The sequence below is a fragment of the Pelobates fuscus genome, chromosome 1 (genome assembly GCF_036172605.1).
Source record: "Pelobates fuscus isolate aPelFus1 chromosome 1, aPelFus1.pri, whole genome shotgun sequence".
In the NCBI taxonomy this organism is placed as follows: Eukaryota; Metazoa; Chordata; class Amphibia; order Anura; family Pelobatidae; genus Pelobates; species Pelobates fuscus.
In genome coordinates, this window is record NC_086317.1 from 233,795,034 (window position 1) to 233,813,732 (window position 18,699).

The following is an 18,699-nucleotide window of genomic DNA, read 5'->3' on the forward strand; positions in this document are numbered from 1 at the left end:
CTAACGCTGGATGTCCTCACGCTGTGCATGAGGACATTCAGGGTCCGCTAAAATCCCAGAGGAAAGCATTGATAGCTATAGCGATCGCCGCCAGTGCACTTTAGGTCCCCAACGTCGGGGGAGGAGGAGCAGAGGCGGAGCCTGACACACCACTGAGGGACATCAGCGCTGGAGTCAGTTAACCCTTTCTGGGCTGCTGAGGGGCAGCATGTGGGATAGGGGCACTATAGATTACTATAGTGATAGGAATACAACTCTGTATTCCTAGCACTACAGTTTCCCTTTAAGCGCTCGGTTCAGGGTCAGCACAGATTGAGGTCTGTCTGTCTCTGGCTAACTGAGCAGTAGAAATACTACTACCAGTCTTACCTGGCTTTGATAGTAAAGATGCCTCAGGAAGAATCGAACCACAAAGCTCCAGAACATTATTTTCTAGATCCTCTTGTTCTAGTCCCTCCAATCAGCTCATCCTAAGGTTATTAACAAAAAAGCAAGAAAAAATGGTCGCATATGGCCACATAACATACATTTTACAATCAAGATGCTGGCTATCCATGGAGAATTCTACATATGCAATATGGAATAGGAATGTATTATGGATAAACATAAGATTAGCTTTTACAATAGCTGTAAGAAAAGTCTAACAGATATTAACATTTTGTCTTAATTCATATTTTTGGGTTTTGTCTGTAAGACAGAAAGCAGACATGTCATTGTAATATTATACCTGTTTTTGGTTTTGTGTCAGATTCGGGTGCATCCTAGTGCCACTATAGCCGATCGAGTTCTGCGCAAAGTTGTTGGTAGGTGGACGAGAAGCCAGTGATGATGTTTAATAGCTCACTGGAACCGTACAGAACAGTAGGCTGTGGATCAACTGGTCTCATGCTTCCGGAGTCCATGCTAGAGTCCCTGATGCCACATAGTCCCTGTCTCCTGATGTCTTTGGGAACTCTTTCGCTGCTCTGATGAAATATTTTAGATGGACGGACTGAATTATACCCCAATTTTTGTGTGCAGTCTTTTTTACTAAATTGCCTGAGCGTCATCACATGATCCACGGGCCTGCTTGACTGCAATGGCGGCAGCTTTTGCTGATACAGTGCCGAGGGTCCACTACTGCTGAATTTTTTATCTGACAGCTTTGTTGATAGAAGATGGCGAGGCTGAATATTATCCAAATGTTTGCATGTTACTAAATTGGGCAATCTCTGTCTCTCCACCTCCCTGGAAACTCTTTCACTGCTCATGTGAGAAGGTTTAGATGGAATGACTGACTTATTTGTCTGCAGTGATGGCTGCTTTTGCCCACGCAACACAGAGTGTTGCCCAACACCAACACTGCTGGCTTTTGAATCTGACATCTTTGCTGCATGCAGATGGAGAGGCTGAATCTTATTAAGGGGTTTGCATGTCCTCACATCCTTGGGAGTTGTTCTACTTTGGGATGGACTGCCTTGACTGAGTGCCATCTCAGGGATGTTTGTCCGCAGTAGCGGCAGCATTCGCTCATACAGCGCATAGTGTTGGCCAAGTCCACTACTGCTGGATCCCGGCTTTGACGGCTTCTTTGTAAAAAGATGAGAAGCCAGCAAGCTATTAAAGGATTTGTATGTCAAGAAATTGCTATATTTCTTCCATGTACCCTTTTGGGGGAAGATTCGAATAAAACCGCCTCTTCTCTGTTCCTCCTCCTTGACCTCACGAATTATCTTCATCCTCTCTTGGAAGAGGGCGGATTCGGTCTGTCCAGCAGCTGTCTTTTGATAACCTTCTTTCACTTTTGCAGTTATTATGGGCCCTTTGTCCATATTCTGCTGGGTATTTTGACACTGCACACCAATTAATGTCAGCGTGTCTGCAAGCAGATTTGCCTTGATTTTTAATTCAAGGGGTCCATCAGAAACCAGAGACGGCATTAGATTAACTTCCAACAGCCAGGGCTTTAAGGTTTCATCTACTAGGACATCAAAGCCGTACAATTCAAAACACTTTCTTCTGTCAGCGAGCGTTCCTTGAAACACTGAGGCAATAGAGCCTTCCGCCGATATTATTGTTTTAATAACAAGCTCTTCTATTTTAGACATGAGCGTGGCTGTGTCTTTTCCCAATTCCTTTAGGTGACGCAGCAATGCACCCATGCTCCATAAACTGCCATGATTTTCCACTTCTGGATTTGTGGATCTCACATAGTTTGCATTTGATTTGTTTATGCTGGTGTTGGTCAAATGCATATATATGTTTTTCATGTTCTCCTCAGTTGGTTTATATTGATTAGTGGCAAACCTTGTCAGACCCTCTTCATATAGGTAAATAATTAGTGGATCATATGACGTGACCAGTACAAATAGGCGTAGGTCAAATTTAAATCCGTCAACAAGAAGTGGATTTTTTATGTAATGAGAGACTAGGAGTGTTTCCCTTCTGTTTATTTGAGAGAAGGAATTGATAATCTGAATTCCGCGGCCTTGACAGGCAGAGACAGGCTTTGAGATCCAGGGGCCTTGATCCTTGGAAATAACTTTGCGGAATTCCTTGTTATCATTGGGAAGTACATAACTCTGGGGTAGGAAGTTGTATGTCTGGGCCCCATGTTTCTTCTGCAGGGTTTGAATGTTTTTGCAGAGTAGATCCTTGCGTCCCAACGCCATAGAATTGGGGAAGTGGTTGATTTTCTGATATTTGGAAAGATTTGCCAAGACAGAAGCATTAATGTATGGTCCTGTCCACATCAAATTGAAATTGCTACTGCTGTCTTCCACTTTCTGAAACCCATGAGCAGATAGCATTGTGCTGACCGGGCTATTCCCGATACGAGCCATCTTGTATGCCAGGTGGTAGCGTTCTCCCACCCCACGCAGGCATACCTTTCCAGTTGCGCCTTCTGCTTGAAATTTCACCACTGGCGTTTTTTCTGAACCCCCAGTCCATATTATGCAGGGGTGGTGTTCTTTCTCCTGGCGCTCAGAGGGTTCACCCTTCTTAGGCTGTTGTCCAGCCATGATTATATATTTAGCTGGTATCAATATCTGTGTAATACCAAATAATGAATTTGCTACTGCTCTCTTAGCCTCCTGTTCAGTTGGCTGCTATGCAGTGCAATGACTAAGTGGAGCAGTAGCAGCACAGTCAGCTAAGAGGAGCATAGTGATGTCAGAGCAGCACTGTGAGGTCAGATGAGCATTGGGAGGCCAAGGAAAGAGATTTGCAGAGTTTTCCCAATAAGGTTTCAGTTCAAAGTATAGCCCCAATATCAGATTATCCTAAAATTGCATTAAAATTGACGTTGCCTCAAAGATATACAGCTTATATGCTTACATTCTTCTTCGTCTTCAATAAAAATGAGTTTGTTGTTTTTTGCTTTAAATCACTGAAGTGGTTGTGGTCGCCGGAGTAAACTGTTAATATTGATTATCTTTTTTTTTTATGTATGTAAAAAACATTTTTCTCCTAAAATAGATTTTTCATTTGAAGTAAGTAGGTAGGTAGCCTGGTGAACACAGTGTAAGCAAATACTCACTGTTGTTCTTCACATGAAAAGTGCTGCCCTGCTTAACCTCTGATTTGACAAGTCTTTCCAAAGGCAGCTCAACGTGAAGTTCAAACGTCTTGCTTAATTTTTTCAGTTTCATTTCTCTTTTATTTTCCTGTGTTCTCTTGTTGTGTTTTCTTTTTTGTTTTCTTTTTTAATGCTTTTCTTGCTTTGATGCCTTTCTTGTTACCCTTCAAGAAAAGTATTAGTCTGCTTTCTGTGTTTCACCACACTGCAGGCAGGCACTTTCCCTGTGCTGCCTTTTTAAAGACGGTTTACATTAATTTTGTTTTACTGAACATGTCACTCTGCACATGAAATGTGCTGCCCTGCTTGACTTTAGGTGCAACAGGTCTTTTCAATTGCATTATTTTTCATATGCAGGTTCAGTCAGTTTTGCTTGAATAGTTTTATTTTTAGGTTAGCATTGATTTTTAATTGCTATTTGTGTGTTGTATTTGCTGTGTTGCTTTTTTGTTTCCCTCTATGAAGCCTGCTTATTGTGTTTCACCACATTGAGAGCAGGCTGTTTTCCTGTGTGTCTCCTCGAGTACAAATAAAATCTCTTCTCCATGTTGTATTTAGTTCTTTTCTAAGTGATACTGTTGCTTTGCACATGAAATGTTCTGCCCTGACTAACTTCAGCTGCTACTTGTCCATGGAGGTGAATCATATTTCTTTATTTTTTTTAATTTTTTTTTTGTGTAAAACCAGAACTTTATCTTGCATAACATCAAGAACCAAAACAAACAGTTCTGCAGACAAACACAATACCACTCTCCTCAGGGAGATTTCTGGGTCTCTTACAAGGGGCAGGAGAGCCTTAGCCCCCCATCTCTTGGATGTGGAGATGCATCGTATTTCATGTGCGGGATCGCAGTCGACTTCAGGTTTATGTGGGTTTTTTGGTATTGATTTTGCATCTAGGAATCTGGATTTTATTTTCAATGCTGCAGCATTGCTTTTCTGGTTCCCCTTCAGGGAATAATCTATACATTTATAATCTATATATTTATGATTAGTAAATGCGGCAGATATCTTACCGAACAGATATTTAGCCTTGTCATGCCAGCAATGGCAAATGCCCATTAATTTAAATATGGGTATAAGAGCCTGAGAGAAATGAACATAAAGTAAGAGAAGGAAAGGAAAGTACATAATATAGAGAAAGAATAGGATACCAGCGGGGCAGCGTCAGAGAACAATTATGGAGGAAACATAGCTAGCTGTAGGATGTAGTAGGAAGAGAGGTAGTAGTAGGGTGATAGAAGGCCTGACACAAGGCCTGATACCCAGCTATACCTAGTTTGATCTAATGCACATTTTCTGGAGCATTCATTTTTGAGTCTAATACTAGCAGGCTCTATCATGAGAATGATACCAATACCTTTAGAACCAGACAGTTCAAGGGACCAAGTTTCAGTTCTGTGAGGTGAAAGATGGTTGGCAGATTGCCATGTCTCCATATGACGTTTCCTCACTTAGTGTTGCCACATCAGTGTCTGCGACAGTAGAGGAGGTGTAGGAGAATTCATTTTCGAATACTAGTCCTGCACATCAGTATCAGACAAATTGAAGACGTTTAAGAAGGAATCAACGTCCTGTATTTATAGATGATTATCAGGTCAAATGGAAACCCCCATCGGTATTTAAAATTCAGTTTTCTGTATTTGGGACGAGGGCCCTTCGCGTCTGCAGCATGCACCATGAGAGATCTGGGACAAGCTGTAGGTACTGGCCTTGATATTGAATAGGTGAAGCAGCTTTACATGCTGTGTGTAAAATTTCTTCCTTAAGGGGGAGATTGTGTACCCTGCAGATAGCATCATAAGATGAGTCCCTAGGTGCCACTTTGGGTTTCAAGGATCTGTGGGCCCTGTCCACCAGTCAGGTAGTATGATTGTGTTTTCATTTTTGTGGTGAGATGTTTTATCTGAGAAGCCAAGAGGTCCCTGTCATCCTCCAACTTAATGACACGTCTCCTAATACGACAAATTTCAGTGCTGATGCTATCTGATTTCTGCTGAATGATACTGCTATTTGTGGAGCATGCCAGCTAGGTCCTCCTGCAAAGGTAAGTTTCTCCACAGCTTCTTTTATGTAGATGTTAATCACGCCTTCTGAAATTGCGGGGTTCCCCGGCCAAGGTCTTTCGAGTGAGGGCACCATATTATAATATTGATGTCTGAACCTCTCTTCTCTGACCCTCAGAATAACAAGTAACAGCAGCTGATATTTCCACCGGTGTCTTCACTGATGAGATCGGAGATGAATGTGGCTTCTTAGGATTGCCCATTTTAGTAAAATAGCTTCTGAGCAGCTATCACTAGATGGCCCTTCACAGTAGTGTATTTTGGATTTGTGCTGCCCTAGGCATGACGGAACATGTATCAATATTATAGGTTCCAAAAAGTCCTCAATTATATTATTAGAGTCAGTGAATATCACCCACTCGGGGTATAAGTTTTGAGAATACTTAAACTCAGATTAGACTATCGAGCAAATTAGAGGTTACTTGTGTCGTAAGAAATACTTGTAACCGCTTATTTATCAGCAAAATGGTTTTAAAACAGTGTAGCACAGTAGATAGTGGATGTGGAATGTCTCAGATTTACAGGTTGGGATCCTGTGGATTCTAAGCTGTTGCCGAAGTCAGTAAACTGTATTACAAATAAAGTAACATTATGGCTGACATTTCAACAATCCACAGTTATGGTACCTGTTCACCATTCATACTAGCAACCACACCCGGTATGTGTTCAGGGTTTGATCTGATATAGTGGTAGTTAAATATCTGCAACCAACAGGAGTCCAAATGTGGATCTTAACCCCTTAAGGACACATAACATGTGTGACATGTCATGATTCCCTTGTATTCCAGAAGTTTGGTCCTTTAGGGGTTAAGACTTGCTTAAGCCTAAAAAGGATACTAACATCTCCACTAAAGCTGAACTAGACATAGGCTTGACCTCCACCTGCCTTACTGCTTTGTGGGAGTACCTTGAACATCTAAATCGCTGAAAAGATAACCTCGATAGTTTCATAAGAGACTTTAGATATTGATTCCCACAAGTAAAAACAGTGGCGTCCGCTCAACGTCTATTTTGGCGCTAGCAAGAGCAAGATCATTGAGCATATAATTAAATACTTTCTGGAATCTATATCACTCCAATTAAATCATTCCAATTCACTGTTTTGTGACACACAATTCACTAATTTGTGTCTCTTTATGTGTTTTTTTTTTAGCACTTCTTTTATTATTGTTTTATGCCGCACTGAAACATTATGTTTAAGAAAGTTTTCTTATTTTATTTCTTGTTAGTAGGGATCGACCGATTATCAGTTTTGCCGATATTATCAGCTCATATTCCGATTTTTTTTGTAAGTATCGGTATAGGCCGATAATCACCGGCAATACCAATAATGAATGAGTGGGCCGGCACATCCATAAGGTGGCTCAAGTGGCCACCTTAAGGTGCACCGTCCTGGGGGGGTGCTAGATTGGAGTGACTGGCAGGTGGTGGGCGCACAGCGCTCCCTCCTACCAGGCATTCTGTGTAGCGTGCCCTAGCAGAGCAGTGTGCAGCGCGGTACAGAAACTTATGTTTCCTGTACCCGGCCGAACTGAAAGGAAGTGCACACTGAGAGAGCACTTTTTGTCAGTCTCGTCGGGTACAGAAGACTGAATCTCCTGTACCACGGTGCGCACTGCTCCACTCTGCCAAGCTACTAGGAGACACAGCGGGAATCGGGGACCAAGGAGGGGAGTGAGAGAGGGGCACTAAGGGACGGGGGGGACACTATGGGACGAGGGTGGGAGTTAAGGATCCCTATGGGATGGGGGTGGTAAGGATCGCTATGGGGTAGCGGGGGGACGAAAGGAACACTATGGGGGAGGATGGAAAGGAAAACTATGTAAGGGGTGTGGTAAGGAACACTATGGGACAGTGGAGGCGGGGTTAAGAACATTATGGCGACAGGGGACGGGGGTGAAGAACACAATGCTGGCGCCGAAACGTGCGTTGAGCTCCACCATAACCACTGGGTTTTAACGTTAGATCGTCTAAACTGCTTTTTGTGCATAGCAATAGGTGGGGATGCCTGGAATACTATTGTTAGGTTTCTAACTTATATTAGGAATTACTATCCATGGCTATTAGTTAGTTTCAAGTTCGCAAGACAGAGTCTACATTAGACTAATTATCTGCCAAATGCAACAGACGTGCTGTATCTTTCTCTAACTGGTTTGCAACATAGTTAGTTTAGAAAATTTAAAGCTTAACATCTGTAGTGGGACAGTGATCGTGTGTCTCTGGCTTAAAACTTAAAAAAAACTTAAAACTACTCAGTTAGACCAGACAGCCTCACAGGTTTATCTCTGTTAGCTTAAGTCTATCATTATATTCCTGCATTGGGGTATTGGGGTATTGGGACAGTGGGTGGAATTTCTACCAGTAACTGTAGAAGTGCTTTATCACTTCTTTACTCTCACTATACACCCCTAACCCTTTGCAAGACTCTGCTCAATTCTAAGTACTATACCTTATAGGGACATATATATCTGTCCTCTTCTATTGAGGTAACTTTCTTGAAAACTACTCTATAACTCCTCTAATTCACACCGTGAATACTTTGACTAATGAAACATTGTTGCATGTAATAGCAACAATTTATACGTATTTCAGCTATTAATAAAAGAGCAACTTGGTGTGCTGCACATTCTATTTAGACAGCAGGAACAATAGACGGTTCCTTTACACTGTATATATTCTTTCACTGTTTATACACTTTTTTTCACTACAATTTTTTGTGTATTTCTATACTTTTTCCTCAAGAGGAACCATTAAAAATTGAATTTTAAATTTCATATATTCACCTATGTTCTATACTAGCAATTCGCTTTAGACTAATGAACCATTTTTATCTTTGGGTATAGAGATTGCTAACTGGGAGGACCTTACTGTAATCCCAGTTTTCAATCTCTTCATCTTCTATAATACTTTTATGTACATTGTTTTATGTGTCCTGATGAAAACTCCGTCCGGTAGCTGAAACGTTGACCGATCTGGATTGACTGCTAATAAATCGAATCAGCAAAGCCTAGAGTGCCGGTATTTTTGAAATTATATATATATATATATACAAGAAAGTCTGGAACTCTACCATTAAATGTTTCAAAACAATCAACCTCGGTGCTGCACAGCGTGGTATATAGACATATAAATGAAGAGAGCACTACAGAGGGATTTTCAAAAATAATTTGTGTAGTACAAAGCGATCAACATTTCGTCCCGAAAAGGTCTTTGTCAAGATGTGCATACAAATGAACAAAATGTTTATATAAGACATAAATTATTAAGAGTTAATCACTTACCCAGTGCAGGTGTGCTGCCAGTGATCCGTGTTCAAATGCTATGTGTATGAGTGATAGTGACCGCGCATGTGTGAAAAGCGTGTACGTGATAACTAAGCCACAAAGAGGCCGCGGTCGCGTCTGGTAACCATAGTAACGCGGTGCTGGACTATGTGAGAAAAATGTGGAGATACACTAGTAATTAATAAAAACAAACAGGAGGATAAATAAATTATATTTATCAAAAGATATATCCATGAGAAAGTCTCCCGAGTTCAATTTAGTTTTTTGCATTTTTCACAGACAAACGGCACTTTCATTGACAATAATATAGTTGTTGTGATAAGTTTTACTGTCTTGAAACACTAATATTTGTATTCAGCAAAGTCTCCAGAGTATAACAGAACCCCCATGTACAGGTTTTATGTTTTTTTTTTTTTTTTAAAGTGTCAAATATAAGGTTGCATTTCCGTTTTTCACATTAAAATTTGCCAGATTGGTATGTTGCCTTTGAGACCGTATGGTAGCCCAGGAAGGATAATTACCCCCATGATGTCATACCATTTTCAAAAGTAGACAACCCAACAGGGGCAGACTGACCGGTCGGGCACTTCGGACATGGTCCGAGGGCCCGGCAGGGAGGGGGGCCCGGACTGCACAGGTAATCCTTTGCATGCCCGGGCCCCCAGCCCTTCATTCTGCATATATATATAGCGAGTACCGCTATATATATATATATATATATATATATGCCTCTGCGGGCCCTGCTGGCTTCCGAGTAGGGCCCAGGACACTCTAACCTTCCCCCTCCGGGACTCGCGAGCCACAGCAGTAAAGCGTTGCTGCGGGTTGCCGTGACAATGCTCCGCGGCACGCAATGCATGCTGGGCTCGTTAAAGATCACTGACTGCAGGAGGGGGAAGATGTATGCTGGGCCCCTCTATGCTGGCCCATTAAGCTGAGCCACCGGACCACCAGGGAATCTACTGTCCCCCTCCCTGGCTACAGGTAAAAGGCAGGGAGGGGGAAATCAATTTTTTTTTAAATAAATAAATAAAAACTCAACTGCTAAAAAATACCCCCCAGCAGCATTTGTCACACATCCACCACACACATACATCAAACATACAAAATGCATCCACTACACAACCACACACACCATCCACTACACAACCACACACATAATCCACTACACATCATCCACTACACAACCACACACATCATCCACTACACAACCATACACATCATCCACTACACAACCATACACATCATCCACTACACAACCACACACATCATCCACTACACAACCACACACATCATCCACTACACATCATCCACTACACAACCACACACATCATCCACTACACAACCACACACATCATCCACTACACAACCACACACATCATCCACTACACAACAATACACATCATCCACTACACAACCATACACATCATCCACTACATAAACACACAAACTGCATCCACTGCACAACCACATACATCATCCACTACACAAATACACATCATCCACGACACAACCACATACATCATCCACCACATAAACACAGAAACTGCATCCACTACACAACCACACACTACAGTGTCCACCATCCCTGGCTACAGGTAAGAGGCAGGGAGGGAGAAATACATTTAAAAAAAAAAATATATAAAAATTCAACAGCTAAAAAATACACACACGCAGCATCCACTACACACACACACACACAGCATTCACTACACAAACACACATCATCCACTACACAAACACACACATCATCCACTACACAAACACACACATCATCCACTACACAAACACACACACACAGTATCCACTACAAACACACACACACACACAGTATCCACTACACAAACACACACAGTATCCACTACACAAACACACACACAGTACTCACTTCACAAACACACACACACACAGCACTCACTACACAAACACACACACATAATTCACTACATGCTACATCCACTACACAAACACACACTCTGCATTCACTATACACACACGATTCATTCACTCTCCACACACTCTCTATCCACTACACAAACATTCAATCTGAATCCACTATAAACACTGTATCCACTTTACTCATGCATTTTTGCAGCCACTACACACATTCTACAGCCACTATACACACACAACCAAATTCAGTACACACACACACACACACACACACTTCATCCTTGTGGGTGGACTCAAGATGGGTTATGTGGGCTGACTTGGGGGAGGGCCATGTGGGCAGGCCCCGGAGGCCCAGACCTTGAACTGCGTCAGGGGCCCCAACATTTCTGGTGGCTGCCCTGAGTCACAATGTACACAGACTTGTTGATCACAGAATGTAATAGTAACTGATCATATCAATTGAACTTTCTTTGCTGTTTCCTCACAAGTATGTACCTTTGCTATGCAGCGTATTTAACCTCATAATAATATATTTACATTTATAAGTATTGATGTGTTTACTTCCTCTCTTTTCTCATGCGTTTAGTTATTTATTTCGATTGATTTATTATAATTTTATATTAATCCAACTTTAGAATATTGCATTTAATTTTGCCTTCTTTTAAAATATGTGTTCATGTAATTCTTCATTTCTAAAGACTCTCTTAACATTGTTGTTGGTCTGACCGCTTCTTGCGGCATCCATTTTGGGGTGGTTTGCCGTTCAGTTACCTTGATTTACTTTTATTTATGTTGCAATGAATTCTCCTCTTCAGAGATTACCAACATTAATGGTAAGTGTATGCTGCCTTAATTGCCTGACAGTTTATGATGGACACGCAACTGCATGTGAACCATCTTGATTTCAGCCTGTCTGTCCTTGTTTTCTGGTCATGTCCTGCCGTTCCCGACTTTGTTCCCTGCTGTCTTGCTTTTGGGGACATGGGAATTTTACACAAAAAGTGTGGCACAAACACTTCATTAGATGTACTACTGCTGTTTTTGACTGTGGTTTTTTTTTTCTTCGTATTCCTTTAAGATACAGGCTCAGAAGGAACCTTTTTTTTGTACCAGCTAGTCACATGTTTAAAGTATAAATGTGTGTATTGTGAAATAAGGACATAATGTTCACTACACACATAGTAATACAAAAATAATTGCACATGTAGACTATTCACTTCAGTGACCATATAGTTTCACAGTGACTGAACATTGCCCTTAACAAAAATAAAGAGATTTGTATCAATAGCTTCCTTACTGTATTTACATTTGGAACTGGCACATCAATCGGCAATATCTGACTATGCAAGTTAACCTATAATTATAAATAATTTCTTCATCTGGTCTCCAGATGATCCCTTTGCGTCTGACAGTTTTGACAAATCAGATTATTAAATCTGTAATTATACCTCAGGAGTAGTGAAACAATGCGTTTTTTTATCTGCATTTTATTTAGTCATTTCATTATTAGAGGTAAATACTGCATGTACTTAGAAGCATAACAGCTGGTCTTATGTGAGAAGGCAATCCAGAGATTAACTTGCCAAATGTATTACCAGTTCATTTCTCTAGAATGAGAACCTAAGGGTATTTTAATAGAGATTTGACCTTGATCAGGCACGAGGGAAAATGTCCTCATTTTCTGAAGTGTAACCTGCAATTTAAACCAAGTTAAGTGTGGGTCCACTGTTTACGTGCCTGCTGCCTGGCTGCTTTGCATTCGGTTGGAACAGTGTTATAATTGCAACAACAGAAAATAGTGGAAACTGTCTAACATAATATTTTTTACAGAAATTAATGTTTTGGCTCATGAGTGTCAAAAGGAGTTAAATGACAATTTTACTTATAAGAGTAGAATAGGGTTTAACCATTTCTATGTTTTATGTTCTCAAAATAATTGATGAAAAAGGCCGATATAGTAAAGCAAATATCCTCAAGAAGATTTTGAATGGCATTACCTCTTTTCCAATCATTTGCAATATTAAATACAATAAGAACTACTGTTTAAAGCTTGGTTAGAAAAATCGAGAATTCTATGCCGTGTCAAGTAAACACATTTTGAAAGCTTAAGTTGTGCCTTTATAAAAATTAATTTGTGTTTAGTATTACCTGTTCCTATAGCAGTTCTGCCTTCTGGTCCACACTCTTTTCTGCCATCCATGCGTTTGCAGAAGTGTCAATTGCTCGCAACCTCTTTTTTAAGACGTGTGAATTGGGGATCCCTTAATTGGCCTGTGACATTCCAGGACGATGCACACTAGGAAGATACATTATATGCTCTGATTATTGCATGTTTTCTCTAATTCTCTTAGTTCTCTTGTTATGTCTCATTTCTCAACAATAAAAATGTTCTGGTATGACTTAGCATACATTATTGATTATCTTGTTTTTCAATTCCCTGATTCAGGTTTGAATTTGGCTATTATCCATTGTGATAACCTGACTTTTGGTTTGACCCTCATTTAATATATTTACCTTTTGGCAGGTATTTCACATAACCTCCTTGAAGAGTATTAATTCAAGCCTGGTCATTTTAAGGTTTGTTATAACTTCTTGTTACTTCAAACCTCTATGTGCATAATTCGGTCTAACCGGTCTTGCATAATTAGAATTCTACATTGTCAGAGTTTATTGTCAATTAAGTGATTATGTTAGATTGAAGGTTTGAAAACCACTTATTTCAAATCTGTCCATTTTACTACATACAGTTCCACCTAGTAACAATGACATGCATCAACATTTTATTGAAGAATGCCAGTGGGGTGTCTGTAGTCTTTGTGTCTTGTGCCCCTATTTTCACGTCACCATACTCAGCATTGCAACTGGGCTAAAATATTGTTAATAAACAAACCCATAAGAGAGGTCCAAAGTTACATTAATACCTTCTGTGCATAATATAATGGATTGCCAGTAAAGTTCACAATGATTACTAAAGTACTAGTTAACCATGAAGCAAAATGTTATCATCTGTGGCTCTATAAATATATTTTTCTCATCAAGTGCATCAAGTGCAATATTATAGCATACAATTGTAAACGTTGTGACCAAAAATAGTAAAGTGTTTGAATGATAAACTGCTTCAAATAAGTGCCTCAAAAAGAAGGTATCACCTAAATGGATATAAGGATTCTTCGTTTGTCAGTTGTCCACATCCATAATATATATGGAACAAAGGGAACATATAGAATATATTGTCATTTTTGTAAAAATATTTATTTAAGGATATGTGGTTAACACTCACAAACATATAATCACATTACATATATGTGTTCATAAGCGAACGTATGTATGTTATATTGTTATGTTATGTTGATATGTGTTATGTAGTTCAATAAAGAGTTTACGTTTTTAACATTCGTTTGGACTCCTCCTTACTGTTTTCCCCTGAAAATAAGGCACCCCCCCAAAAAAAAAAAAAAATAAGCCCTAGCTTATTTTTAGGGTATGCTTGTAATATAAGCCCTACCCCCGAAAATATGCCCTAGTTGAGATTGCCACTTTTAACCTAATCTATGTTCGGGAAAGTTTCCCAGAACATAGATTTGTGGGATTCCATGTGCTAGTAAGCTAATCTATGTTCTGGGAAGTTAATAAGCCCCGGTCTTTTCTATTTTTGGGGGGAAATGATAGTGTCTCACCTCCCCCCGAGAAAGCTCACCAGGCTTTGATCTAATCTGGGCAGTGTACAAAGGATCACCTTGTTCACTCGCGTTTAGTCTGTAATCTCTTCAGACTTTTTCAAGAATATATGTGTATCATCCATCCTCTTCTACATAAATACTGCCTTCCACCAATCATTACTATTCAGACCAGGTACAAATCATCAGGGGTGACGTCTCTGCACACACCACGTAGGGCATCACACACAATCATGTGGTCTGTACGGAAGTATGAAAATCAGTACACCTTTCAATGCACTTTATTTAAAAAAATGTTTTACATACTTAAACAGTTTATTTAAAAATGCAATTGGGGTGTATATAGTCATTGTATCTCCATGTTTTCATCTCTGTAAACTCTGCATTATAGCTGGGCTAAAATTATTTATGTTTTGTAAATGCGTATCAATTAAAGAAAATTAGAAAAAAATTGTACTTACCCCTGATACAACCATAGGAAAAAATGCATTCTACTTTACACTGGTTCAAAATTTGATCATCATTACAAACTAAATTCCAGAGAGTCAGAATGCAATCTGATTTATCACTAAAGATGGTGGGTAATAATGCGATGCTGACTTTGGCACGTCTTTTCACATGTATTGTAAGTAACTGTTCATTCAGTCCTAATGTGATCATAACTTATAAGGTCACTATAGGCACCCAGACGGCTTCAGTTCATTGAAGTGGTCTGGGTGCACTGTCCCTGTCAGTTTAACTCTGGAAATGTAAATATTTCAGTTATTGAGAAACCGCAATAATTACCTTTTAGGGTTAACTCCACCTATAGTGGCTGTCTACCAGACAGCTGCTAGAGGCGCTTCTGGGTTGTTAAGCGACTTTTGGTCGCCAAACTGACGCTGGGTGTACTCACACAATGCATGAGGACATCCAGTGTCAGCTGAAACCCCATAGGAAAACATGTCTTCAATGCTTTCCTTATGGGTTGTTCTAATGCGATCGCGGCGATCAGTGCACATACACATTAGGTCCCGACATCGGGGGAGGAAGAGCAAAGATAGAGCCTGAACCAGCACCTAGGGACATTGGCGCTGGAATCAGGTAAGTGAATGAAGGGTTTTTAACCCTTCCTGCACCGCAGAGGGGGGTGCAAATGAGAGGGAGCACTATAGGGTACTATAGTACTAGGAATACAATTTTGGATTCCTAGGCTATAGTTTCCCTTTAAGATGCTGCTTTCCACAGACTTATTTTATTACTCTTTAAAACATAAGACAAAGTAGGGACTACTTTGTCTTCTGTATTTTTCCTACACCTGACGATTGTGACAAAAGGGTGGAGTTTCTGGTGAGCTCCACCCTTTGCCAAGATTGCCATGTGTAGAAAAGTACATAAGGCAAAGCAGTCCCTACTTTGTCTTATGTTTTAAAGAGGAATATATCATAATTTTGCAAAGGAAGAACAGATTCAGAAAGAGGGCTAGAAGAGGAAACAATAGGAGAAAGAAAAGTTTGAGGTGACAGTCACTTTAACTTAGTGTAATTTAATAAATATTTTTTTCCTGAATCCTATCATGGTGTCATTTAGTATCTATCCGCTGTTAGGATATTATGTGATCTTGTTAGTAACTCATTTAATGAGTCATTCCACCATCTTGTTTAGTAATTCCCTGTGGATTCAAATGCCTTCTCAGTAAATCATTTGCGGTGCCTTTTTATAACATTATTCGTTCAGGCCACCTTCACCAATTCTGATCTCATGACAATTGTTACTGTAATCTACAAAATGCTCAATGTTTAGTGTTTTGTAGTATAGTAGAAATATAACACTAATTCTGCCTTTCAGTATGAAATGCATATTGGAATTATCAAGATTTATTTTAACAGCAGCATGTACAAACATAAGTTGCTGCGATTGAGATGTGTAAAGTAATTTTTTGGGGATTGATTTTTCTTCCAGCATAAAAATGTGACTGGTGAGATATTTGTTGTAAAAGCATTTAAAAACCACGTTGTCTCTGTAGTATTTACCTGCGCGATAAATGCTCTTCTGTTAATCAGTTTGGATCAATATTCCTGTAAGGGGAAGTGAGGGACCGCCTGCTCACGAGAGGGCTCCATAAGCAAACATGTGGTGATAAGAAAACGTTGGTATATCTGACACGTCATCACTTCCCAGTGTTTGCTTATGGCCTGAGTGCCTGTCACTAAACGAAGAGACATACAGCTAGTAGATCTGTATTTTCAGACTGTGGAAGAGCCGCCTTTAGTTGAAGCTTTGTTAATGATACCCGGAGCTAAGTACAGTGGAGACTGCATTTTTATGGAATGTTCCCAAAAAGATTTGAGCACTTTAAAGAACACTTTCAGAAGACCAACTTAATTTACCACACACGACAGACTATCTAGGCCAATGCTTCTCTCGGGTTGATAGTGTGAACAAAGGCATGTCCATTAAGTCACAGGCTAATTTTGTGAAGGATGGTAGCTCCACAAGTAGGGCACTTAAGTTGCTGTTAGAAAAAAAATATGGGACATGCCAGGGAGTCTGTAGGATAAGTGGCATTAGCATCTTTCTTTTTTTTTTTTTGTCAGATTTTCTTTGAGAATGTATAAAACCTCAATGCTTCAATTAATTCTTTTTTTTTTTTTTTTTTTATTATCCTCCAAGCAAATGTATACATGTATTTATTATTTTCTCTATAAATGTGTACTGTTATGCAATAAGACTCTGGAGAAAATAAACGTATGTATTCCATGTAGCATGGGTTAGAAAATATTTGCAGCACGTAGCAGTAGGGTGTACACCGATATATTCAGCTACCTGTGTCTTTATTTTTTTTTACAAACCAGTTAAGGAACATATCTATGAACATAATGCCAAGGCTCTTTGAATCTAGAGATTTGTCAAGACCCAACACACAGTCATACTGTCCTAATATTGCATACTGAAAGTGCCTCCAGTCCATTTTTTCTAGATGAGTGCTTATAGCACAGTTCAAAATTGTATGTGCCAACATAAAATGCTATGAACCACTACAGTTGTGTTACGTGTGCATTTGGTAAGAACATGAGATAAAAAGAGCATTTTTGTTTTCACTATGTCAAGTCCTCTGGGTGGATGGAAAGGGTACAGGAATCCCGTACCCCTGTGACCATTTGCTGTAGGTGGACTTATTACATGTAATTATATGTATGTATTTTAATTGCTTGGCTAATAGCTAAAACTAAAATTGTAGCTTTAGTAATGTATTTGGTTTTAGCCAGTCTACTTAAAGTTTATTTATCTTCATGTGTTTGCAGACAACCTTAGGAAGTTAAAGGCGACAGTGCAATCTAAAACGTATCATTATGTAAAATGAGAACATTGTTGTAAAATACCAAATATATGTCCAATATATATTGTCAGTGCTTGAAATAATTTTTTTTTAAATTGTAGATCATTTTACAGATACAGATTGTAATGTATTAAATGTTTCCATGAGAAGGACCCCTTTAACTTACCTGTTTTATACTAAAAATAAGCAATAGATCACAAAAACGAATTTAATTTATGCAGAATTTTACAGAAACAGTGATACATTTGCCTACAGAAAATAGTGAGCTATAACAATGCATTTGTAAGTGGATATATTTTTATGGTTATTTAGAATTTGTTTTTATGTTTTGTTGTTTTTTTAAACATTCTGTTTTATTTGATTTTCATGCAGTAAAGATAGTATTACCAAAAGTGACAAAGATTTTTTTTCAAAGACAACTAAACTAAATGTTTAGTTAGAGAATCAGAGCCTGTAAATATGAAAAGATACAAACACAGGATTTTAACAAATGATTAGTGATTGTAAAATCTTATATCATAAAATAGCTCCATGTTTCTATACCAGCCAGAGGAATAACGGAGGTTTAATTAAGTTGGGGCTGCTCTGAAAAAAAGGGATCCAATCAATCTGTAGTGGGAAACAGAATAGGCACAGCCATGTGAATGTAGTAGATTTTTAAAATAGTAAACTGAAAATGTGTAATCATGTTTAGCTATTATACAATTTTGATTCCACTTAATTATAAAATATAATAGCACCTACAGACATGCGCATGCATCAAAAACATACCGGAGATCTCAGAAGTACTTTAACCCTCTTATGAAAGAAGGATTACATTTTTCATCTTCGGTGGAAAGCATCCAAAAAATTATACTGTACAGAGCATGCCAAAAATACACACATTTTCAGAAAGAAAAAA

The 18,699-nt window shown here is 39.3% G+C and overlaps 2 protein-coding genes across 5 annotated transcripts in view; one reads left to right on the forward strand and one right to left on the reverse strand.

Annotated features, from left to right (window-relative positions):
- BCAS3 (BCAS3 microtubule associated cell migration factor) overlaps positions 1-18,699 on the forward strand; it is a 1,245,307-nt gene that overhangs the window by 1,062,501 nt on the left and 164,107 nt on the right. The window lies entirely within an intron of this gene.
- LOC134600758 (tubulin polyglutamylase TTLL5-like) lies at positions 771-3,002 on the reverse strand. The gene has a single exon (XM_063445147.1). It carries the CDS (start codon positions 3,000-3,002, stop codon positions 771-773), a length of 2,232 nt encoding a protein of 743 aa, XP_063301217.1.